The sequence below is a fragment of the Acinonyx jubatus genome, chromosome B4 (assembly GCF_027475565.1).
Source record: "Acinonyx jubatus isolate Ajub_Pintada_27869175 chromosome B4, VMU_Ajub_asm_v1.0, whole genome shotgun sequence".
NCBI classification, from domain to species: domain Eukaryota; kingdom Metazoa; phylum Chordata; class Mammalia; order Carnivora; family Felidae; genus Acinonyx; species Acinonyx jubatus.
Window position 1 is genome coordinate 87,665,379 of NC_069387.1, and position 25,369 is coordinate 87,690,747.

Consider the following 25,369-nt stretch of genomic DNA (forward strand, 5'->3'; position numbering starts at 1 on the left):
CAGGCTAGCGGAGACGTATTTTGTCTTTGCCTGTATGTCTTAGCTCATAGTTACAATGACTCTGTTGGTGTTCTTCCTTGGTAACTGGAGATGTTACTCGTTGCATAGGTCAGACACTTCTTAGAATGGGACATTGTGGTCTTGGCTCTCCATTTCTTCTGAAAATCCTGAAGAATGACAGTTCTGGATGAGGCAGCAAAATCTGTCAGTCATCCAGCTATAGGTGGGGATTCAAAGCAGCAGAGACTAGTCGGAGGCCAATGAGAATTACTCCACTTTGGCATAAATGCCAGAGGTTATCAGATTCAGACTGGGAATTATCCCAGTTTTGACATTATTGATTGTGTGGCCCAATCTGAAAGGAATCAGAAAAATTTCACATTCTTAGTGAAATTTGGAATCATTTTTGTTTGTGATTAATTAAGGCCAGTCATACTCTACTTACATACCCCAGCATGAAAAGAGAGAAAACAAAATCATTTCTTAGGAGAAAAAAATGTGTTTTCATTTAGACCATTGAAAACATTCAGAGGCTTTAATGTAAATTAAGAAAAGATACTAGTCTACTACAGATCTCTAACACTCTAACCTTGTTTTAAAAAATCTGAAAACAACCAATCTATGAAAGAGAAAGAATCTATTCCTTTTTGAATATAAAAATACATATTCATTGTAAAAATTCAGAAAACATTAAAAAACAGAACTAATTCGCCATGTGAACACCACCTGTGGTTAGTATCTTGGGCTGTATCTTTTCAGTATTTGTATGTATAAACATATTTATGTAATATACAAACATACGTAAATGTTATTTTACAAAATTGAGATTTTGTTGCATGTAGCTTGTGAACCTGCCCTTTTCATGTAAAATTTGTTAGCATTTCCCATGTGTGGAAATAATCTTTTAAAACAGGATACTTCGTGCCCACATCATGTTTTCACCATCTGCATGGACATGTTCTTTTCCTGTTGTTGGACATTTAAAGCTTTCACGCATCTATTTTTTCCTTATGCTATATTCCTTGAAGTAGAATGTTTAGGTCAGAGAGTGGTATTAGAATGTCATGCTTTGGGTGAAATTTTTATCTTTTGCCTTTCTGGAGCAAAGATGGTCATGGTTGTGATTTACCGATGAGTAATTCATTTTCTGAAAAATAAATTGCCTATTTTATTAACAGAGAGCCACCACATGTAATTTAGTATGCTGATGCAATAGTAGTAAATAATATAACAAGAGGAACTTTTTCCAGAGCCTTTCAGTGCAGTGTAGCAGAAGAATTAAATGGTATGCTGGTGGCATCAGGGGACAGTTTAATTATTGATGGGACCTGGATAAGTAAGTAGAATAGTTCAAGCTAACACTACTATCTGGTTCTCTTGAGTTTTATTGACCCTATGGCTAGCTGATTTTTCTGGAAATAAGTCAACATTAAAACCTTTTCAATGATGCGATTTTCTGAAATATTTTAGAAAATGCTTTGGATTTGTATTTATAAGTTGCTGATCAGTGTGGCTAGTGCTGAATAAATAGCGGTTGATGGTACTGCTGTTACTGACGTTTTGCCTTAATTACTTGGTGACAAAAGGACATGTGTCCTGGCTGTAAACTTAGCAGGTGAGTTACTAGATAAGAGTATTCACCATCAGTTCAGAAGCTTTCTTAAAGATTGTTAAAGAGGACACTAACCAAGTGTATATGTGTATCTCCTTGGAAAATGATGTAATTAGAAACCTGATGGGAGCTAAGTTGGGACATTTTGTCATGCAGCATGGTGTGGTGGTACTGACACTCTCATGTTAGCGGTTGAACCCATAATTACATTCAAAACAGTTGTTGACAACACTTGAAACTTACTCGTGGTTAAAAAAACTGGCTGACTCAGTTGGTTGAGCACACGGCTCTTGATCTCAGGATTGTGAGTTTGAGCTCCACATAGGATGTAGAGATTACTTCAAACTTAAAAAAATGGAAGTGTATGAACCAAAATTATTTTAAATGAACATCTCTAAGTTACTTTTTTCCCTTCTGTTTGCTTATCTGTGATTTCTGATTTTTGTACGATGAACATATTTTGTAAGACACAGAAGAAAAGAATTATTTGTTATAAACTAAAACCTTAAAGAAACTTGGCCCAGAGTATACCAGTGTCCATAGTAAAAAAAAAAAAAAAGGTGGGGGGGGACTACAAACAGTAACTAATTCTGCTCCAAATGCTGTTTGTTAATGGAGAATTGGCCTGTGCTCCAGGTACACTTGAAAACTGTGCTTTGAACATAAAAATTCGGATGGTTAAGATGAAAAGACAGGAACTCAGAGAATTTCTGAGCAAGATAGCAGCTTGCACATGGGTTCTAAGTGTCTTCCCTGCCAAGTTCTCTTTGAAATGACTAATCATATATATAAAGAGGAAAAACTGGAACAATCCTTTTAACTTCAAGCAGATCTCATTACTCCTTCCCTCACTCTCTCATCTCCCATGTTACTCTGAGTAAAAGTCTGCACGCCCACCTCTTTTCTCTTGCCATATTTTTCTCTGTAGCACTTCTCTTTCTGACATACTCTATATTTACTTAATATGTATTCACTTTGTTTCCCCTCAGTTAAAATTAAAAAAAAAATCTTTTTAATGTTTATTAATTTTTGAGACAGAGTGTGAGTGGGGGAGGAGCAGAGAGGGGGCGCCGAGGGAAACAAGGATCTGAAGCAGGCTCTAAGCTGTCAGCACAGAGCCCGACGCAGGACTTGAACTCACGACCTGAATCAAAGTTGGACGCTTAACCAACCGAGCCACCCAGGCACCCCTCCCCTCAATTTAAATGTAAGTTCCTGAGGGAAGTGTCCTTGTATCATTCATTGAAATACTAACACGTACTAGATGCTCAGTTAATGTTTATTGAGGGAGTAGATAATGAATATTTACATTTATGTTAGAAACCAGAGGTGAATGTCCCCTACATAACAGAAATTTCAAGACATTTCAAAAAGATCCAGTATTGACAGCTGGATTTAAGTAGCACTATTATGTGCAATCTACTTCCCAGGAGTGAGAACTCAGAGGAAAATCAGTCATGGGAAGTTTGTGGCAGAGTGGAAATAAGTAAAGTACCAGCTTTCTGGTTAGATGACTGAAAAGGGTTTCCCAAAGAACCAAAAAGGACCAGGGAGATTATAGACGGGTGAAGATTAAAAAAAACTCATAAAGTTTTCTCTTTTTGTTTTTTAAGATTTTATTTTTAAATAATCTCTACACCAAACATGGGGCTCGAACTCACAACCCCACTGTCAAGAGGTCCCATGCTTCACCAACTGGGCCAGCCAGGTGCCCCCTATAAAGTTCTTTATCAACTCCTCAGTTCATCTCTGAGCTGAATAGGCTTGAGTCTGATTTTGAGGAGTATACCTACCAAAGAGTTTGAAAACTGAGCTAAGGGATAGAACACTGCCTGGATTCCAGACTGAACTTTGGATGATGAATGTACAGGACAGATCCAAATAGTGTTACAAAGATGTTTGAAAAAGACCTGATGTTGAAACCACAACCATGAAGGCTGGTCAGAATTTGCATCCTGAATTGAACCAGGTTGATGTCTTGATAAAACAACAATATCAATATTTTGCATGTGGTTTAAACAAGACTCCAAATCTCATAATATCATATTCAAAATATCCAGAATACAATCCAAAATTACTCAGCATATAAAGAACCATGAAAACTTCAATTCACATGGGAAAAGACCATCAACAGATGATTCTGAATTGATGCAAATGTTGGAATTACCTACCAAACATTTTTAAAGCAACCATGATAAAAATGTGCCAAGAAGTAAGAACAAACACTCTTGAAGTGAAGGGAAAGATAGGAAGTAACCAAAATAAAAAAAACTCACTGAATGGGTTCAATAGCAGAATGGAAATAACATAGGGAAAAGTCAGATTAATTTCTGTTAATCTTGAAGACTGATTTATAGAAGTTGTCCAATCTGAACAACAAAGAAAAATTTGAAATAGAAAATGATCATTGCCTCATGGACCTTTGGGACAATACCAAAAGTCTGACAGCTGTATCAGTAGACAGCACAGTCCCTGAAGGAGAGGAGAAAAGAATTTGTGCAGAGAAAATATTTGAAAAAACAATTGCAAGAAAACTTCCCAAACATGGCAAATGAGATAAACCTACATATTCAAGAAGCTTAGCAAAATCCAAACTGGATGAATCTTTTGTTTGTTTGTTTGTTTGTTTTGGTTTTGGAGGAGGGGGAGAGAGGGAGGGGCAGAGAGAGAGGGAGGCACAGAATCCAAAGCAGGCTCCAGGCCCTGAGCTGTCAGCACAGAGCCCAACGGGGTGCTTGAACCCACAAGCCGCGAGATCATGACCTGAGCTGAAGTCGGACACTTAAACAACTGAGCCCCGCAAGTGCCCCAAAACTGGATGAATCTTTAGAAGTCAATACACAGATGCATCATAATCAGATTGAAAACCAGCAAAATTCTAGGAAGCAGCCAGGGTAAAAATGATACCTTACTTATTGGAGAACAAGAATTGGATGATTGGATTTCTTTCTGCATTAAATGCCAGTAGCACCTTACCAGTTGTGACAACCAAAAATGTATTCGGATATTAACAGATGTCCCTGGTCAGAGAGAATTGGCCCAAGTTGAGAACACTTGATTCTTACTGAGTCCTCCATTCTCCCAAACACTTTTTTTGTTGTTGTTTAAAGAAATGTGTAATTTGATTTTTCAATTACAGGGTTTACAACTCTTAATTAAATTAACACGGAGTAAGTCAAAAGACACCCAGCCTCTCACCTGCCATAAAGAAGGATAAAAAATACCATTCAGTACCAGGTTTGTTTAGGTTCATTTATTTATAAAAGATCAGCACTTAATAAAACCCATCTTCAAAGAGCTGTAGACACTGAATCCATACCATTCTCCTCATCCAAGGAGGAAATTGCAGCCTTAAGAAAAGAACTGATGAGGAGAGAACATTCCTACCATATGTCGAGGTGTCTGCAGTTGAGATCAACGAAGTCTAAAGCAACCTGAAAACCGTATTCTGGTTGCTAGCCAGGCCTTCTTACCATTTGAAGACTGTATTTAATTTCACATGGTAGGATTCTAAAAGATTTCTAGCAGCTGCAAGAAATGCCATATTGGGGGGTATTGCACATAGAGTAAATATTTGAATTAAGAAACACTTGTGATACCTTGAATTATAGCAACCCAAAAATACGCACTTGCAAACAGATACTGACTGTGGCTGTCAGATCGATTTCATTGCTTTTAAAATCTGAATCAAAGGGAGTGCCTGGGTGGCTCAGTCAGTTAAGCAGCCTACTTCAACTCAGGTCATGATCCCATGGTTCATGAGTTCAAGCCCCGTGTCGGGCTCTGTGCTGACAGCTCAAAGCCTGGAGCCTGCCTCAGATTCTGTGTCTCCCTCCTTCTCTGCCCCTCCCCTGCTTGTGCTCTCTCTCTCTGTCCCTCTCTCCCTCCCTCTCCCTCTCTCTCTCTCTCTCTCTCTCTCTCTCTCTCTCTCAAAAATAAACACTAAAAAATATTTAAAATCTGAAAGGAAAAAATTATTAGAAAAGTAGTTAGAGACAAGCAGATATTTTACCAACTTAAATACATTGTCAGATGAACCTTAGAAAGTTATGAAAATAATAAATTTTGCAACTGAATATATGAACTATTTACATTGAAAAAAACAGTAATGGTTAATAATTGATAGTAAATAAATACGTGCGCCATTTTACTTTTTAAACTTTGATAGTTTTAAGTGAACAAGACTCCTATTTGGCTTCGTGCACTGGCTTGAATAAACATGCCCACAAAAATTTCATCTCTTTAGCTCTTAAGATGGAGATTGCAGGGGTCTAATAAAATAATATTTTATTATGTGTCAAGGTCTTATAATTCCACTGAAAATAATCATAACAAATCCATTGTAACTTTCACGTTTCTTTCTCTTCATTTTTTCTGAAACTTTACTGAAATCAGCTTCCTTTTCAAAACAAAGTGGGCATTCTGTTATTCATTCAACAAACATGTATTATCATTATGTGACAGGCACAAGGGTGCATTTTGAGATTACAAAAGGGAATAAGGCCCAAATCCTCAGTACCCCAAAGGAGCTTATAACCTAATAAGGAAAGGAAGTGTAGAGATAAAAATTACGTTACAAACCAGTAACTGCTCTTACAGAGAAAGAACCTAAAACTACCATAGCACAGGGGGGATTGTAAGACATACTGCCTAGGAAAATGGGAGCGCCTGGGTGGCTCAGTTGGTTGAGCATCCAACTTCGGCTCAGGTCATGATCTCCTAGTCCATGAGTTCGAGCCCCACGTCGGGCTCTGTGCTGACAGCTCAGAGCCTGGAGCCTGCTTCAGATTCTGTGTCTGCCTCTCTTTCTGCCCCTCGCCCGCTCACGCTCTGTCTCTGTCAAAAATAAATAAACATTAAAAACAGATTAAAAGAAAATGGAGAAAGGCTCCACAGAGTCTTTGAAGTGGCATTTGATCATCGTCTTAAACTTGGGTTTTACAGAAGAATTAGGGGAAGTGTATTCTTTTATACAGAGAGAACAGTAAAGGACAAGGTCCTGGGATTCTGATCAAGCCTAGCATGTATCTAGGAAATGGCTGTAGGGGAAGATGATGGTAGGTGGGATTCCTGGTGGCCCTGTCTACCTGTCTAACAGCAGTGAGCTGTGAAGATAGGTTAGGACCTCCTTTTTGCCTCGACCTAAAACTCCCATCAGTTATACAGATGGCCAAGGTCAGGAATGTAGTCTGTAGGATGGTGAAGCATACATAATGGGGTAACAGCTGGCTGAGATTTAGAAAGGCATATTTGGTGGGGGTGCAGGGGTGGGAGTGCAAGAATTTTCTGTTTGAGGAATTGGTAGGTGGTCATTTAAGCAACTAAAGAAGCCAAGAGAGCTTTTTAATCAGGGATATGACATAGTCAGCTTTGTTTGTTGAAAGCACTACGAAGAGTCAATTGAAATGAGAACAAACTGGTCTTAAGGAAACTAGTGAGAAAGCTATTGCATAGTAATCTGGCTGGTAATTTTTTCTGTTTCGTGAATTATGACCAGAGAGTAGTTCCATATTTCTACTGTCTTCATAAAGCTTGCATTTATATAGATTGAGAATTAACTAAATGCTTTGTGGTGGTGGTGGTTTTACAAAAGATCTGTCCTAGTCAGATTTTCTTAAGGCTTCTACTCTTTTAACTGATGCCTCTTTACCCTGTTGGAAAAGAAAAAGAATCTAACAATGATTCCAGGATTCCTGGGCTTATTGTAACCACGTAGACATGGGTTTGGACTGTCTCCACAGAACGGGGTGATTGCAAGTCACTGGGAGGTGTGTGTTACTTCTTGATAATCCTTTCAGTATTTTAGCCTCCACTCCTTGAAATATAAAGAAAGAATCTCTATGGTACTACTAGCTGCAAGGCAACGATGGGGGCGTGGCAAGGAGAATGTGCTCTCATATCCTTAAACTGTGTCATGTAAGGAATAAAGACACTGGGGATACTTAGTACAAAGAAAGTCAGCTTTCCCTAGGAGAGTAGCTGTCTTCACATATTTGAAGACCTGTCGTATAGAAGTTGGTTTGCATTGTCTAGCTCTCTAAGTCTACAGGAGTTAAGACCAATTGATAGAACGTAGGTGGAGACAGGTTCCTTAATCTAAGGAGGACTATCTAGCAGTTACTACAGTCTGAAGTCAGCAAGGGGGAGCTTACAGTTAAGAGTTTTGCTTTGTTGTGGCTTTGGAATGGACTTTATCCTTCCTGCTGTAGTACCTCAAACAAAATTGAAGTATTCTAGAAAGTCTTGAAATATGTTGAAGGGACCATCTGAGACATACGGAGTTGAAAGTCAGTATGAATACACTGTTGCATCAGCATTTCAGAAAATGGAGGATGACTTCATGAAATGAAACAAGGAATGACCTTGAGCTGATAATAGCATCATGACAGAGCCTATATTCATGGAGTTCTTAGAATGTGCCAGATACTCTGTTACGCACCTAACAATTTAATCCTTGTAATAACCCTAAGGAGTACACAGTTGACCGTTGAACAATGTGAGGGTTGGGGTGCCAACCTCCTGCACAGTTGCAAATCTGCTTATACCTTCTGACTCCCCTAAAACTTAACTACTAACAGGGGCACCTGGCTCTGACTCTTGATTTTGGCTCAGGTCATGATCTCACAGTTTGGGAATTCAAGCCCCGCATAGGGCTCTGCGGTGATGTTGTGGAGCCTGCTTTGGGATTCTCTGGCTCTGTCTCTGGCTCTGCCCCTCCCTCCCTCTCTCTATCTCTCTCTCTCTCAAATAAGAAATTAAAAAAAAAAAAAAAACTTAACTATTGTCTACTGTTGACCAGAAGCCTTACTGATAACATAAACAGTCAATTAATACATATGTTATATGTATTATATAGTGTATTCTTACAATAAAGTGAGCTAGAGAAAAGAAAATATTACTTAAAAAGTCATAAGGGGTGCCTGGGTGGTTCAGTTGGTTGAGCTTCCGACTTTGGCTCAAGTCATGACCTCGTGATTTCGAGCCCCACATCAGGTTCACTGCTGTCAGCACAGAGCCTGCTTCAGTTCCTCCTTTGCCCATTTTATTCTTTCAAAAATAAATATTTTAAGAAATATTTTAAAAAATAAGTCACGTGGAAAAGAAAATGCACTTGCTGTACCATACTTATTTTTAACAAACCCTGCGTGTAGGTGGACCCGGGTAGCTCAAACCCATGTTGTTCAAGAGTCAACTGGATATTGTAATATTCTCCATTGTACAGATGAGCAAACAGTTCAGAGAAGTGAAAGGTATTAATAGGGGAGAGAGAGAATCCCAAGAAGGCTTCCGCACTTAGTGCGGAACCTGGCCCACGGCTCAGTCCCACAACCCTGGAATCATGACCTGATCTGAAATCAGGAAGCAGACACTCAACCGACTAAGCCACCCAAGCAGCCCTGATTTATGATTTAGGTTAAATTCTTGAAGATTGATTAGTTTATTAAATTTTGAGTTTGCTTCAAGAGCTGTATATAGAGATTTTACTTGGTTTAGATTGTTTGACTAAGCATAAGTCAGATTGGATTGAAATTGTGTTTATCTGTCTCGCTAAACTGTAAGGCTGTGTTTCTAACCTTGGCACTTAGAAGGCACTCATAAAAACTCATAGAATGAATGAGTGAGTACAAGAATGATTGAACTTTTTATTAGTATCAGAGAATCTCGACCTTTTGCTTACTAATTCAATAGATTACTTATAAATGAGCAAATCTACTTAATTGATTTATTTTTGTAAATAGTCTGGATTTTTCTTACCACAGTGCTATTAAGACTAAGATCATGGGTTCTCTACACAGTGTGGTCTAGTTTTCTTCACCACAGAATATGCTCATAACCTGGCCAACTGTGTCATAGACATAAGCTTTTGGTCACACAGAGAGGCAGTGTGGCTTAGGATCCCTGCACACCACATTTGCCATAGGAGAGAAAGACAGTTGGCTTCAGTGAGAAATTTGTAGACTCAGGTTCATGTACTATAGGATATCTGTTATTATGCTAACAATAAGAAATGTTAATAAAGTTTGAGTTAGTAAATTTTTGTAAAGCAGCATATTGAAAAATGGTCTGGAGGGGCACCTAGGTGGTTTAGTCAGTTGAGCGTCCAGCTTGGGCTCAGGTCATGATCCTGTGGTTCCTGAGTTCAAGCCCCACCCACATCGGGCTCTGTGCTGACAGCTCAGAGCCTGGAGCCTGCTTTCGGATTGTATGTCTCCCTCTCTCTCTGCCCCTCTCCCCGCTCATTCTGTCTGTCTGTCTGTCTGTCTGTCTCTCTCTCTCTCTCTGTCTCTCTGTCTCTCTGTCCCTGTCTCTCTCTCAAAGATAAACATTTTTAAAAAGAAAAAATGGTCTGGAAGTACATTTCTTACATTTTAAAAAAGTTAATTATATTACAGTCTGAACCAAACTTTCATAACACATTCTGATTTTAATTGGGTGGGTTTGTTTATATCAGCTACTGAGGACTTATGCCTGAGTGATTATTCATTTAGTGACACTGAAAAGGTGTGTCTAATTTATCACCATTTTGAGTAGAGAAATAACCCTAGCACGAAAAACTGTGTTTCTTGAAGAGTTAAGGAAATGCAAGCTGAAAATGAAAATAGTTGTCACATCTCTTTTATTCCCTGTAGGATTTTAAATTTCAGTCTTGGGTTACTTCACATGTCTGTTCTGGTGCGTTTATACCTGGGAGGTTATAAGTGACTTTGGCATACATGACTTGGCATCTTCCAATTTTTTTTAATGTTTTTATTTATTTTTGAGAGAACGCAAGCAGGGGAGGAGCAGAGAGAGGGGGGACAGAGGATTCGAAGTGGGCTCTGGGTAGAAAGCAGCAAGCCCGATGTGGGGCCCAAATCCACGAATCATGAGATCATGACCTGAACCAAAGTTGAACCTCAACCGACTGAGCCTTCCAGGCGCCCCAACTTTGCACCTTTCAAGTTATCAGCATATGGGCTCAACATAGCAATAGCAGGCCTTTTTCACCTGGATGGCAAATGCCACATTTGCCTAGCAATTTGTTAGTATTTTGGGAGATGTTCCAGATACTTCCTTTAAGATTCAGTTTTGTCATGTTCCACGATGAAGTTCTTTCTCCTATACGTCTATGATTCTTATTTTCCCACATTTTCTAATGGCATGGAGTTTTGTCTCAGAGAACACTGATTGATTTTCTCAGGAATGAGGCTGATTCCATGCACTCATACTTAGTTGTGCATTGTCATAAATACAAAACCATGTTGCTTAATGGATAGAAGGGAATGTAGAGAAACACCATAAATGTTATCCAGAAGCTTGGTTCAGGACATTAAGACCATCCCAACTTTCTGCATTAGGTGTTTCACAGGATGCTGTTGCCTCTGTCTTCAGAGTTTTCGTGACTCAAGAGAATCTATTATTGTAAATACATATGAACATGAGCTTTGGAAACTTAAAAGCACACATATTGTGGAAATATGGCTTGACCCTTTTAACCAAAATTTATATCTAAAACTCACCAAGCATGAGACACTAAAAACATTTAAAACCTTCTTATTAAATATTTAATCTGGTTTTCCTCTTTCTCTCTTATTCCCACTCTGACTCAGCATAAGGTCAGGATTCTGGTCATCACAATAGATTTACTTTAAAAATACCTCTGTGTGAGCCCAGAAGCCCTCTGAATTGGTCATTTAATCCAACCACATAGATCACTTGATAGATCGCTCAGTGTATTCACCTGTGGTTGTATTAATTATGCTCTTTGTGCTGCCCTTCTCTCTCTCATTTCTGGGAGTTTCCAGGGAGCAAGGCTGCAGGCCTCCAGGAATAGAGATCCTGGCCAGGGACCACACAGTGTAGTGCTGATTACAGTGCTCTGCATAGAAAGCTGTTTGGGCATGTCTGGCTCTTCCGTGAGATTTTAAGCTGTGGAGGGCAGAAGTCGTGCTTTATTCACTCAGGTCTGGGCCCATTCAAAAAATGCGTATCTAGAACCTATGGAGTGCCAGGCACCCAAGCATGTCCTGGAGCACATAGTCTCTGTTCTCAAAGAAACTCTGAGGAGAGAAAGAAATGTGATAGGTGTAATATTAGTTGGGTAGCATCAGCTTACCACTCACCGTATGCCGCGTTTTGTGTTAAGTATTAATAAGGACCATTGCAATAAAACTCTTAACATAGAGAGTACTTGTGTCTCCATTTTGTCATTGGAAAAACTGAGGTCTCACAAAATTACTTTATTTACACACAGACTATAACACATTTGAAAATAGGCAGTTTGATTTTAGAGTATGAACTCTTAACCACTAAATTATACTGCCTGGGAGTGGTGAAAAATGTATTCTGAAATAACAGAGAAGGCGGGACATAATTTCTTTCTTTGGGAGACAAGACAAAGTTACAAGAAAGTTTTCAAAGTAGCAGATAGGACTCTATCAGGTACAAAAAGGAAGGAGAGTCCTGGCAGAGGGGCCAGCCTGGGAAAAGTACGGGGACGTGATTGAAAGCAGGACACGTGAGGTGGCAGTTTATGGCCAGGCTGAAGGATGTAGTTTGAAATTTGTGGAAGGCGAAGTAGACTAGTTAGGCAGAGGAGGTTATGAGAAATTGAAGAATTTTGAACTCTATCCTGCAAGTACATAGCAAGCCTTTGGAAGGCTTTAATCAGAGAAAGGACATAACTAGTTTTTTTTTTTTTTTTAATTCTGATGGCATGCAGAAGAATAGATCAGCCAGGATAGATAGGATTGGTGACTTCTCCTTTAGAGAGATGAAATGAATCCTGGATGAACCCCAGATTCTGACTTGAGTGACACTGTTGCCCTGAAAGAACTATTAATTCATCAGAACCTTTTTAGAAAATAATATTCTCGTATGTATCAAGAGGCTTAGAAGTGTCAATACTTTTATCCTACTAATTTCATGTCTGGGAATTGATCTTAAGGAAACAATGTAAAATGCAAGCTATGCCCTTAGACCAGCATTTGTGATAATAGTTCAGAGTGCTTAAAGCAGATTGGTGAAATTGAATGAATAAGTAAATAAATGATGGAATGATTAGTGAAAAATAGTGGAAATATTGGCAACCATAATAGAAGAATGGTTAATATATATTCACTGGGTAGTTATTATGAATCCAATAATGATGGTTCTCAAGTATGTAAGTACATGGTGAAGTGTATGGTAATTGGAAAAAAGAGTAGAAAAAGATACTTCATTATTACAGAACGATTACACTGCAGACCTATGTTTAGAGAAATAAACTTGAAGGAAATGAAATTATGGTGGTAGGTGTGTACCTCTGTTGTCTATTTTTTAATATTCTTCAGTATACTCAATTTTTATATGGAAAAAGGTAACCACTTTGGGATGGTTTGAACTTATGTTTGATGTATCTGAAACATCAAAGTGACAAACAGAAAAGAAATAGGCTTGATATTCTACTCACAGAGACACACATCAGAGACATTCAGGTATTCTACTCAGAGACAGTCAGTAAATGTCAACTGTATTGAAGCTGTAACCATTTTCCATCCCCTTGGGTAAGAATATCAGGGTTTCGTTGTAATGTATGGGAAGTTTTACCATCACTGGAACTTACATAGACTCGTATTAATGGGGGGGGTGGGGTGGGGGGTGGGAACCAATTCTTCATGTTCCCAACTTCGTACCTGAAGCAGATGAAGCGACTCCCCTGCCCTGTGCAAAAGTAATTTTAATCCACCAATCTCAAGTAACGTAGAAAATACGTGATTTCAAATGTATATCCTTTTATATAAAGTCATTCTTTCCTCTTGTAAGGGAACACTGGTTGCTTTTCTTAATACTGAGGTATCATTTTTCCTAGTAGTTCTTGTTCAAGGATCAAGGGTCTGCTTCATTGTTTTCACATTTCTAATGAAAAAGAAACCAGAGGCATATTTAACCTATTGAATTTTTATGGGCTTTGAAAATCCAGGTATTTTCTAATTGGAGGGTTTCAGTTCATTAGTCTAACATTGCCACTGCACTAACTGTGTGCCGCAGCAGGCGGCTTAAGATTATTTCTTTTGGGGTCCAGGGTAGTATTTTGAAGAAAGGATTGTTATTCACTGTTTGTATAATAATTTGGAGACATGCTTAAAGTTGAAGTGGGGCTAACATGAGGTGATCCAATCACTGTTAACATGCCACAAGCACAAGCACCATGACCCCAGCACTCAAGACAAGGACTTGATGTTGCATCCAGCCCATGTATCCATGCTGCACTCATTAGTCACATGAACTCGGGCTTCGGAGCACAGTCCAGTTCTTTAACCATCTTTGCTGACTAAAGAAGTCACGGTGGGAAGACAGTAGTTAATTTTGAAGTTATTTACTAGACCGTGAAGATTTAAAACCAACAGGTAGCAACTTTAGTGATGTGTCATGGGTATAGCCAGGGGTTTACCGACCTGAAAGACACTCCCCGCCAACTTTTGATAAAAATCTAAAATTCCCCATGGGAACCAGGATCCTTAAGGGCCTCTTTCATGATTTGTATATATCTTTTCATGTTAGCTTGAGGAAATGTCCATTTGCCAGTGGATGTTTTATTTTGGGGGAAGGGGTGGTACCTAGCACACATTACATTTTTTTAAGTTTAATTATTTTGAGAGAGACAGGACATGAGTGGGTGAGGGGCAGAAAGAGAGAGAGAATCCCAAGTAGTCTCTGCGCTGTCAGCACAGAGCCCGACACGGGGCTCAGACTCACAAACTGCAAGATCATGACCTGAGCTGAAGTCAAGAGTCAGATACTTAATCACCTGCGCCACCCAGACACCCCATTAGCAGATGTTTTATTAATTCATCGCGTATTACTAGTAGTAGGACTTCCATGAAAATGGAATACGGAAAGGTAAGGTTACTTAACGTACGTATGGGGAAGGGAGTATGGCTGGAGCACAATACTTGGGACCCTTCCAAATGAGGTGCCATTTGGAGGGATCTAATAACCACGGCAGAGGGACATCAAAATCAAATCAACCAGTGTCTGCCCAGCTCTTTCTACATGAAAGTCAATGCAGCAAGTCTCCTTAGAGACCAAAAGAAGGAGAAATATGACGTGGCCTTTACGCTTAAGGAAGTTGCCATTACAAATAGTGTCTGGGAAAGAAATAATTGTAATATTTAAGGAGTGTTTACTGTGTGTTAGATATCGTTCTTAATGCAATGTGTGTGCCATCTGATTAATGCTCTCATCAACCCTATGAGATAGGTGCAATGACTATATTCCTTTTACAGATCTGGAAACTGAGGCTCAAGGGAATCCAAAGTCTTTGAAACTTAAGACCCAGGTGTTCTGACTCCAGAGCCCTTGCTTTTAAGTGTTATGCAATACTACCTCTCGGACAAATTTTTCATATTTCAGGGCCTCTGGGAAAAGGTGAAAGAGAAATGTAAGAGTATGCTTGGGAGAGCACATCTTGTGATGCCAGATTTCTTCCACCTCACCACCTGAAATCTTGTAAAATGTGAAATACACAAAGAACCTTCTTGCTTGTTCTAAGATACATGACCTAGGATAGCTTGGGAGGACTCCTATCACCCCAAATTTCAGTCTTTAATCTGATTCTAAATATTCTTGTTCAGGGCCAATCAGACCGAAGGGACTTTCTGTTGTTATTGTCCTGAGCCTTTGCCAAGAAATACTTTATTTTTTGGACCTCCTACCTGAAATGTGGTCAGCTGAGCAGAGTCTGTTGGTGGCCTTTGATCCCATTAGAGGGTTCTGAATCAGTGACCCAGATTCTCGAGTGAAATTTGATATTAAAATAATACCAAACTGAAGTCCTAGGAGATTCCACTGTAATGTATACAAGTCAGAATAACCAAGACTTGGGGAAAATAAAACGAGTTTCAGGTGGCTTCATTTGCTCACTTGTGGCTTGCCTTTCACTCTTGAGTGACTCTTAACCCACCTCTTCACATATCAGGGACACAGCAAAACATAAAGTCTCTAACTCCAATTTAAAGATTTTAGAAGCTGGCAGAGCTCGATAAACAGCAGTACTGTATCACGTAAAAAGACCTAGTGACAAAGGCTGCTAATGAATTTGCATTTCTCCAAGTTCAGGTACTGCTCTGATGTCATCTTCCCACACTGTTTTATCTTTTGGAGATTTTGCTTCATCACATTTGGCCTTTTTTGAGGGAAGCCTGACCCAGTGACCTTGCATTTGCAGATGGGCTGTATTTCATCTAAGTCCTAATATTTCCTTACAAGTGGCCTGTGGGCCTTTCCTTTCCATCCTCTCCTCAGTGGCCAACCTTCAGCAGATGTGGTAACTAATTCAGCTCTTACTCAGACGCAGTATTTCAGCTTCTTTACAGATTTATTTAGCAAGCGTGCATTGGAAGCTTCCCATGTGCCCCAGCAGGACCTGGTCTAGTGGGGGAGGGAGTGTCACCTTAAATACCAAACCGTTGGTGCCTCCTCTGCCTCCCCCTAGTTCTAGCCTGGTTGCCAAGCACCGTGCAGGACAGCAGAGTCACAGAGCTGATAAAGATGTGGCCCTTACCCCTGATGCTAGCACTCCAGTGGGAGACACATAAATGATCCAGTGGGTGTGGTCGTTCTTGATTCAAACTGTAGGTTAAGCCACACTACGTTTTTTTCCATTCTCTGTAGCAGACTACATAATGAACTCAAAACAGGAAGAAAAGTAATTTGGATACATGAATGCCTTTAAAATAGCTTGTAGATTTTGCTGGGGAAAAAAAAGATTCAAAAACTCCTATATCAAACTCTTAGAATTAGCCTAGGGAAGACTATTTTAAATGCTGATTATTTACCAATTGAGTGGAAAAGGAGAACTCTTTTTCATTGTCATGAAAATAATAAATGCAGATGAGCACAGGGTGATGTATGGAAGTGTTGAATCATTCACTGAATTGTACACCTGAAACTAATATTACACTGTATGTTAACTAACTAGAATTCAAATAAAAACCTAAAAAATGCAGAAGCAAAGGTATATGGACTGTAAGTGGCCTTACCATTGCACTGCTTTGAAAATGCTTTCTTTTATTTTTTTTTTAATTTTTTAATATTTATTTTTGAGAGAGAGAGAGAGAGCATGAGCAGGGGAGGGGCAGAGAGAGAAGGAGACAGAGAATCCAAAGCAGGCTCCAGGCTCTGAGCTGTCCACAAAGCCTGATGCAGGGCTTGAACCCACCAACTGACAGACATGACTTGACACAGTCGGACGCTCAACCAACTGAGCCACTTAGGCACCCCCTGAAAATGCTTTCTTAACGCTAAAACTGTAGTTAGTCACATAGTTCCCTTGGAAAGGGAGAGTTAATTTCTGTTTTGATTTCTAACTTAGCTTTTTGGGACTCACACTGCAAGATTTCTCTGTGACATCTCCGTCAGATAGGATGCTGGAACTCATCTTTTTTAGTGATGTTAGTTTTGCAACTCAACTTCTGAGCAAGCACGATGCTTCACCCGGCTTACTTTTTCCTCTCTCGTCTTGATAAAGTCTGATTCAGATGGTTTACAAGAGCCATTCAGACTCTCTACTTATTTGCCTCTGTCCAGCCTATGGTGACAATTGGTGCACACACCCAGTACTTAGAAAGGCCATTTAACTAGAATCAAAAAGACAATAACAACTGTTAACAAGATGTGGAAGAAGGTGTGCACTGTTGGTGGAAATACTAATTGGTGTAGCTAATGAGGAAAGCAATGTGGAGGTTCCTCAAAATATTAAAAGTGGAGGGGCACCTGGCTGACTCAGTAGGTGGTGCATGCAACTCTTGATCTTGGGGTCATGAGTTAGAGCCCCACGTGGCATGTAGAGATTACTTAAAACTAAAACCTTACAAAAAATTAAAAATAGAATTATCATATGATCTGGTAATTCCACTACTGGTTATTTGCCCAAAGAAAATGAAAACACTCATTTGAAAAGACATACGCACCTCTGTGTTTATCGTAGCATCATTTACAGTAGCCAAGATGCGGAAGCAACCCAAGTGTCCATTGATAGATGAATGGGTAAAGATGTGGGGTGTGTGTGTGTGTGTGTGTGTGTGTGTGTGTGTGTGTGTGTGTGTGCGTGCGTGCTGGAATATTACTAAACCATAAAAAGGATCAGATCTTGCTATTTGCAACAATATGGATGGACCAAGAGAGTGTTATGCGAAGTAAATTAAGTCAGACAAAGAAAGACACGTACCTTATGATTTCACTTGTATCTGGAATCTAAGAAGCAAAAGAATCAAACAAAAAGCAGAAATGGACCCATAAATACAGAGAACAAACTGGTGGTTGCCACCTGGGAGACAGGAAGGAGATGGGCAAAATGGGTGAAGGTGAGTGGGAGATACCGGCTTCCAGTTATGGAATGAATAAGTTGTGGGGAATGAAAGATACAAATAGGGAATGTAGTCAGTGGTGTTGTAATAGCATTGTGAGGTGACAGATGGCGGCTGCACTTGTGGTGAGCATAGCATAACCTTTAGAGGTGTTGAATCACTATATTGTACACCTAAAAGTAATGTAACATTGTGTGTCAACTATACTTTAATTGAAAAGAAAGGGCAGTTTGGTCAAAACTGTTTCTTATATTAGGGCTATGCTGGCCTTCTCTTGTATTATATACATTGTTTTATTTTCAGTCAGTAGACTTTTTAAGATGTAAATAATTTGGAAACAAGTTTCTGTTACATTTTTAAAGATTCTTAATTTTTTCTTAATTGTAGAGCAAAGAGATTGCATTCCAGCTTCATGAGGATTTGATGAAGGTTCTTAATGAACTCTATACGGTAAGCACATAATCTTTCTTCTTTTGAAAGAATCTTTGCTTGGGAATTTTGGTTTGCGGAAACAGTGCTCTGATTCGAATTCATTCCAAGCTAGGGTGTTGATGGATGCTTCTCTGGTTGAAATGTTGATCCAAGTGGATAGATGCACACTACTACGGTCTTATGCTACTCTCTCCATTGGGGAGACTGTGTTCAAGTAAATATGCATATGCAGTTAGCACACTTTAAGAAACTAGAGTTTAGATGTCCCTGTAAGATTATGTTTGTAACTAGTTGGATTATATGTGATCTATACGTATATTTAATGCCAGAATATTTTGATTTAAATTGTTGCCATTTTTTTAAAATGCCCATTTATTTATTTTGAGAGAGAACTCGTGAGTGTGAGTGGAGGAGGGGCAGAGAGAGAGGGAAGGAGAATCCCAAGCAGGCTGCATGCTGTCAGCACAGAATCCAACATAGGGCTTTCTCCCAAGAACGATGAGATCATGACTTGAGTCGAACGCTTCACCGACCGAGCCCCTGAGGCATCCCAAATTGTTACCATTCTTGCATTAGCCATTCCAGGATTTGAGCAATTTAGAGTTGCTTTTATTCTGTTACTTTAATTTTTATTCCCATTTCAGTTAAATTGTTTGGTTAATGACCTAATATATTAAAATTACTTTTGGGGAGGTATCGGTTTTCCTTCTTGGCAATAATTTCCTTTTTTGAATTTAAATTTTATTCAGGTTACTGTATATAATCATAAGAAATTAAATAATTTAAAGCTATTTTATTTAAAAAAAAAACAATGAGGTTGCAAGTTGGAGTTAGTCCTATGTCTGTGTAAAATTTTTTACGCTTAATGATCATTTTTTCTTACATGGAATATTAGAAGTTCCTTTATTATTACCTGTTCTTATTAAGCACCAGCTTAATACCACAGAAAATTTCAAATCACCCTTTGGCAATTCATTCTTCCCTCCCCTACCCAAATTCTTGATAAAGAGCTCTTCGAGTGAAGACATGCTCTCTTCTGTCTTCTGTATAAAACTTTATGAAATAAAGGCAAATTACCGTGTACCTCTTGCTGTAAAATGCTGCCCAAGGCTGTGGAAAAACTGGGTCTTCCCAGGCTCCTTTTACTCTTCAGGTCCTGAAAGACTCTTGTTCATAAATTGTCTCTTCACAAAGCAAGTCCACCACGTGCTGAGGATCAAAAACTTTCTCACAAAGTCTCAGCCCAGTCTCTTGTCTCGGCTGCTATAAGTAGGCCCCTCATCACCTCATCTTCCTGTTTGTTTGCAGATTTGGCATAAATTGCATTAAGTGGAAAATCGGGCTCTCCAAGAATGGGGAAATTAGTGATTCCCAGCAGATACATTACTTTCTCATCTTGGCCTTTGGAGTTGCATTTTTGGAGTTTCTTTAGACACTCAGAAATGTAGAGATTGTATATATCAAGGTTCTATCAGCTTCATTCTTAATGAATTCATTCATTCATTCATTCTTGAGAAACACCTTGGCCTTGAAGTCATAGATGGCTTCATCCACAAATTCTGTATCATTTGTGTCTCCAGGGGCAGGTCATTTGAACTGACTTCTAACAGGCAACAGTGCCGTGTTCCCAATGAGTTTGGTGTCAGGGTCCATGAGGGAAGAGTGGTAAGCCAGCATCTTGGCGGTGCTGGGCTTCAAGCTAGATGAGGAGATTGGGTTTAGAACGCAAAGCTGCTGGTCCGGTGGCCCACATGGGCAATGATCTTTCATTATTAAATAAAAATTCCTTCTGGAGGAAGTCGATGAGTTTTTATTTTATAAGAGAGAATCACATAATGAGAAGTGAATAATATTTGTTCTAGCTATAGATATTTGCATTTTTGCACAAGATTATTTGAATTTTTATTTATAGGCAAATCAAACCTGAAACATTATTAACATGTTTCTTGATTTACAGGTTCCATTTGTTCTTAAAAAGCCATGTGTGTGAAATACAATTTTGTAAATTGTTTTTAATGCTCCATTGATACTTGCTAATTGAAAGACACTGTAGTTTCAAGCTTTTATAAAGTAAGTGATAGTCTTATAAAATTCGCTTTCCAATTTTTTTGTACATGTGTGATAAATTTGTATTTTTAATAGCACATTTGCTACCCCTGTACTTAGGAATTAAATTGACAATTTCTATTTGTTAGTTCCTCCTTAAGGAACATTTAACTTTGCTTGCCAAAGCCTCTTTATAAGGTCATATCCTCTAACAAATTCCTAATTAAAGGGAGTTTTTGATGATAAAGGCCATTTATTAGCCCACGCTTTGTGTGATTTGTTAATTTCTGGTAACCTAAGTTAGCCAACCATTTCTAGATTTAGAATTCAGAATTTAGATTTAGAGTTTAAAAGGTTTGTGAGCATCATGCCTCTGAACTATCCAAAGAAGAAACTCTGTATCATCTTTCATTGAACTGTTTTAAGATGAGAGCTTTATGACACTTTCCTTGTGGTTCCCATTGCTTGGATGTTGTTTTACCTAGAAATATAAATCATTCTCTAATACTTTAAAAAATAAATCTGCTGGTTGTCACATCATAGACAGGTGCCTGCTGATGATGGTGTGAAACTAGTAGTACTAATCAAAGCAACCATGGCAAAGACAAGCTTAATTGTTGAATAGGAGGAAAACCAGTAGAATGCTGTGAAAATTTTTTTCTCCGTGAAGGATGTGTATGGTGAAATTTCTCCTGGGCTCAGACTGTCAAATGTACTTAGACATTTATCAGACTCTGTGTAGATGAATCAAGTAAGCTGACTCCTCAAAACTCTCATCATTGTCAGTCTGAAAGCCTGAAGGAGCCAGGTTCTAGAAAAGACCATTGGAGTTTGAATGACCCTGTCAGGGTCGTTTAACCTCTCAAAGTCAGTTAAGGACCTAAGGGGTAGAGGAGATGAGGTTTTAATTAGGTAGTCTGTAGATCACTTTGAACTCTTGTGAAAAAATTTTATCTTAAGCCGAGAGCATGCTCATCCAAGATCAGAGGTCTTGTTCCATAGGAAAAGACCTTCACATTACTTACACACGCGCACACACACACATACACACCCACAGTGTTTACTATAAAAGAAGAAGGATGTTTGGTCTCTCCTGCACTTTAAATTCAGATACACAATTTCTGTCTTGTTCTGATAAAATCTATTCATTATACATCCTCAGTTTACATTGATAAAGAAAAGGTGAGGAGTGTTTGTACAGTGGGCCAGGAATTGGGGAGAATGTGGTTGAGGGTCCTTGTGCAGCCACTGACTGGTCATGCACAGATGACCTTCTGAGTTGCATCGTGCATGGAATTTTGTACAACTGATGGTATAATAATGATTAGTGAAGCGACAAGTATAAAATACATAGCCTTAAGAAACTGAGGTTGCTGTTTAAGTGCCTTTTCAGACAAATCTTCACTCCTCCCTTTTTTTCATTTCTTGATATTCCCTGGGCGTCAAAAAAATTTTGAGAAGTACCTTAACCTCTTTATACCAGCTTAACTTGAAATTACAGTCAACCTTAGTGGTGAGCTGCAGCCTTGTTTGTGGACTTTGATTCCCAACAATATTTCTCCCAGAGGCCTCTTGGTTATTCCAAACATCCTGTGGGAAGAGTTTGTCTTAAATAAAATACGGACACCCAGAAAGAGTAGAAAGAGATGCCTTATGATCATTTATAGCTTAGAATGAACCATGTTTTATCAGATTCTTTGAGTACAGGTTGTGTGCATCGGGCATGAATGCCTGGACTTCTGAGCAGGGAGGGGGCAGAGCGATGGTGCTTTCTGGAAGGGGAGCAAAGGCTTTGAGGACATGCATCTCCTTTTCCATATTTTTTCCTCAACCTTGCCTTTATTTGCAGAAACATGGCTTCAAAATGGCTTTGAGCCTCCATTTGGATTCTTACACCACCACAAGGGCCAGCCAAAGCAGTCAGGATTAGTTTGGCCTTGAGGAACAGAGATACTCAAAATAATGGTGGAAGCAAATTAGAAGTTTATAATCTCTCTCACATAAAAGAAGTCAGTCCCGAGGTTGGCAGCCTTGTGTTGGCATGGAGGTTACATAAAGCCATCCAAGAATCCGGCTTCTCCTAACCCACTGTTCTGAGAAATCTGATTGTAACCTTAGTCCTTATATTTACAGTAGTTGCTGGAGCCCCAGCCGTTGCATAGGTGTTCCTGAAATGGAGAAAGGAAACACGAACAGAATGGAGAAAGGAAAAGAGGGCAGGCAGGCCTCCTGTCTCTTAAGGAGAGTTAATGAAAGTCCCATGTGAAATTTTCACGTAATGTTTCATTGGCCAGAACTTAGAACAGGATTCCAGCGGCTGTAGGGAAATCAGGGAGTTACAGCCTTGTAGGTGGCCAGCTCATTGCTAACCAGTTACAGATCAGAGGTTCTGTTTCTTTGAGAGAGGGGGGGAGAGATTTATAGGTAACTAGCCACGCCTGTCAGAGTAGCTAACATTTACCTCATGCTCAGTAAGAATGTGCTGGTTATTGTGCTAATAAGCACATTACTTGCATTAAGTAATGTGATCCTTATAGCATCTGTCTGAGGTAATTACTATCATTTCCCCCCTTTTACAGATAAGGAAACTAAGGCTCAGAGAGGCTTGACCCAGGTTGTGCAATAAGTAATGGAGTAGAATGTCAAGTCCAGGTCTGGCCTTCCGGTCATTTTATCTCTATTTTTGTAGTTTGGGGACAACCATTTTCTAACAAAGATCTCTAAATGTTAACACCTCCCTAACAACACACAGCACTAAGCAGTTTATTACTTGCTCATTTGTACTTTTAGAGTCAGTGGCATTAATGTTGCTTCAACAAAAAGATAGGTAAAAAATTGAACATGTGCCTCAATGGCAACCTGTACTTCTTAGAAGTATTAATTTTAAAAAAATCTTTTTTTAACATTTATTTATTTTTGAGAGACAGAGAGAGACAAAGCATGAGCAGGGGAGGGGCAGAGAGAGAGAAATACACAGAATCAATCTGAAGCAGGCTCCAGGCTCTGAGCCTGTGGGCACAGAGCCCGATGCGAGGCTCGAACCCACGAACCGTGAGACCATGACCTGAGCCAAAGTCGGACGCTTAACCAGCTGAGCCACCAAGGCACCCCTAGAAGTGTTCATTTAAATGATCTAACAGATGGATTCATTGGGCTAAAAAGTGAAAGGGTGAACCAAGATCCTCAGACTCCCTGAGTCTAATCCACTAACTTCCCTTTGCATTTCACATTTGAAAGAGAACTAAGTAGGTTCTAAAAGCAGGGAGAAATGGGTATTGAGGAGGGCACCTTTTGGGATGAGCACTGGGTGTTGTATGGAAACCAATTTGACAATAAATTTCATATATTGAAAAAATAAATAAATAAAAAAATAAAAAAAAACAAATAGAAAAAAAATAAAATAAAAGCAGGGAGAAGGCTGTGCTAGAACAAAGCAAAAGTGGATTGTACCAGTAGTCAGCAAACATCTGTTTGAATCCAAGCTCACTTAGTCAATCTGGGAATCTGTATTAGCGTGGGTTCTTCAGAGAAAGACCTGGTAGAAGATTTAGAGAGAGAGGAGAGAGACTGAAAGACTGATTATAAGGAATTGACTCATGCGGTACAGAGGCTGAGAAGTCCCATGGTTTGCAGACATGAAACAGCAAGCCAGAGAGCGAGGGTATAGTTCTAGTCCAACTCTGAAAGTCTGAGAATCAGAAGACCCAATGATAGTGTAAGTTCTAGCCCAAGTTCAAGTCCAAAGAGGAGGATTGTGTCTCATCTTGAAGACAGGCAGAGAGAGCAAATTCTCTTTCTCAGCCCTCCTGTAGTATTCAGGTCCTCACCAGATTGGATGAGGCTCACCCACATTGTTATGAAGACTGATTGATTTATTCAGTAAACATTTTTAAAATGCCTACTACATGGGGCTTAACTGGGTGACTCAGTTAAGCATCCAACTTCAGCTCCGGTCATGATCTCATGGTTCGTGAGTTCAAGCCCTGCCTCAGGCTTTGTGCTGACAGCTCAGAGCCTGGAGCCTGCTTCGGTTTCTGTGTCTCTCTCTTTCTCAAAAATAAACATTAAAATTTTTTTTAAATAAAGTGCCTATTCCAGTGCCAGGCTCTTTGGGATATACTGGGGATATACAGGTGAGAATAAAAATAAACCACATGCTTCCTATCAAAGCACTTATATTCTGGTGAGGAGAAACAGACAGTAAACAAATGTATAGTATGGCAGGTGTAAGTGCTACGAGGAAAAGTAAGGCTGGGATACACATAAGGCGTTCAGAACAACACCTGGAACATAGTGAACACTTAATAAAGGTTCCTTATTAGTGTCACCTGGTGGTGTCATCCCCCCTTCATCGTCAGTGGAGTAGGGATGGAGAGGGGATGGTCCGCCTCTCAGAGTAAATGTGGAGATGGGGGCTGATATCAATGGTAATTAGAGATGGTTGTTACAGCTGTATGTATATGCACATATGTATGGTTCTTCCTTATAATATATATTGCTTTGTAGAAGAAAAGAAAAAGGAAGGTAACTTCCCCTAAGAAAACCAGATCAACAGTAGATGTGAACAGGGCTGCCATTGGATTAGTGGAGAGGTGGAAATGCAAAAAGAGAAGAAAGATGGTGACCGAGAGAGTCAGAGGGAGCACTCAAACCAAAGTCAACCTTCACCAGTCTGCTAAAGGGCTCACCATAAAACAGTGGGTTAAAGTGTTAGGCCTGTCCCCTAATACCAAATTCACAAAAGGTTATGCTGCAGTTTTCTGTCCTATATTAATCCTATATTAATATCTCTTTGCTTTGCAGCATTATGCTCAGCATTTTAGAAAACAAAGAGCTAACCGTCTTCAGTAAGCAGATTCTAACAAAGATGAACACAGACGGTCATGATAAATCCACATGAAATTGATTCTTAATTATGTGTAATTGATTATCACACTCCCTATACATCAGT

General features: G+C 39.3%; 1 protein-coding gene and 1 pseudogene across 6 annotated transcripts in view; one reads left to right on the forward strand and one right to left on the reverse strand.

The window, feature by feature from the left end:
- The window catches only part of SRGAP1 (SLIT-ROBO Rho GTPase activating protein 1), a 279,251-nt gene that overhangs the window by 145,589 nt on the left and 108,293 nt on the right, over nt 1-25,369 (forward strand). For all 6 annotated transcript variants that reach the window (XR_008300303.1, XM_027071346.2, XM_027071345.2 and 3 more), the window contains exon 4: nt 18,328-18,390. Coding sequence is in view for 5 of the 6 variants with exons in the window: in XM_027071346.2 (XP_026927147.1) it covers nt 18,328-18,390 (63 nt within the window). In the remaining variant the exon portion in view is untranslated. The remainder of the gene's footprint in view (nt 1-18,327; nt 18,391-25,369) is intronic.
- Nucleotides 19,515-20,049, reverse strand: LOC106981351 (actin-related protein 2/3 complex subunit 3-like; annotated as a pseudogene).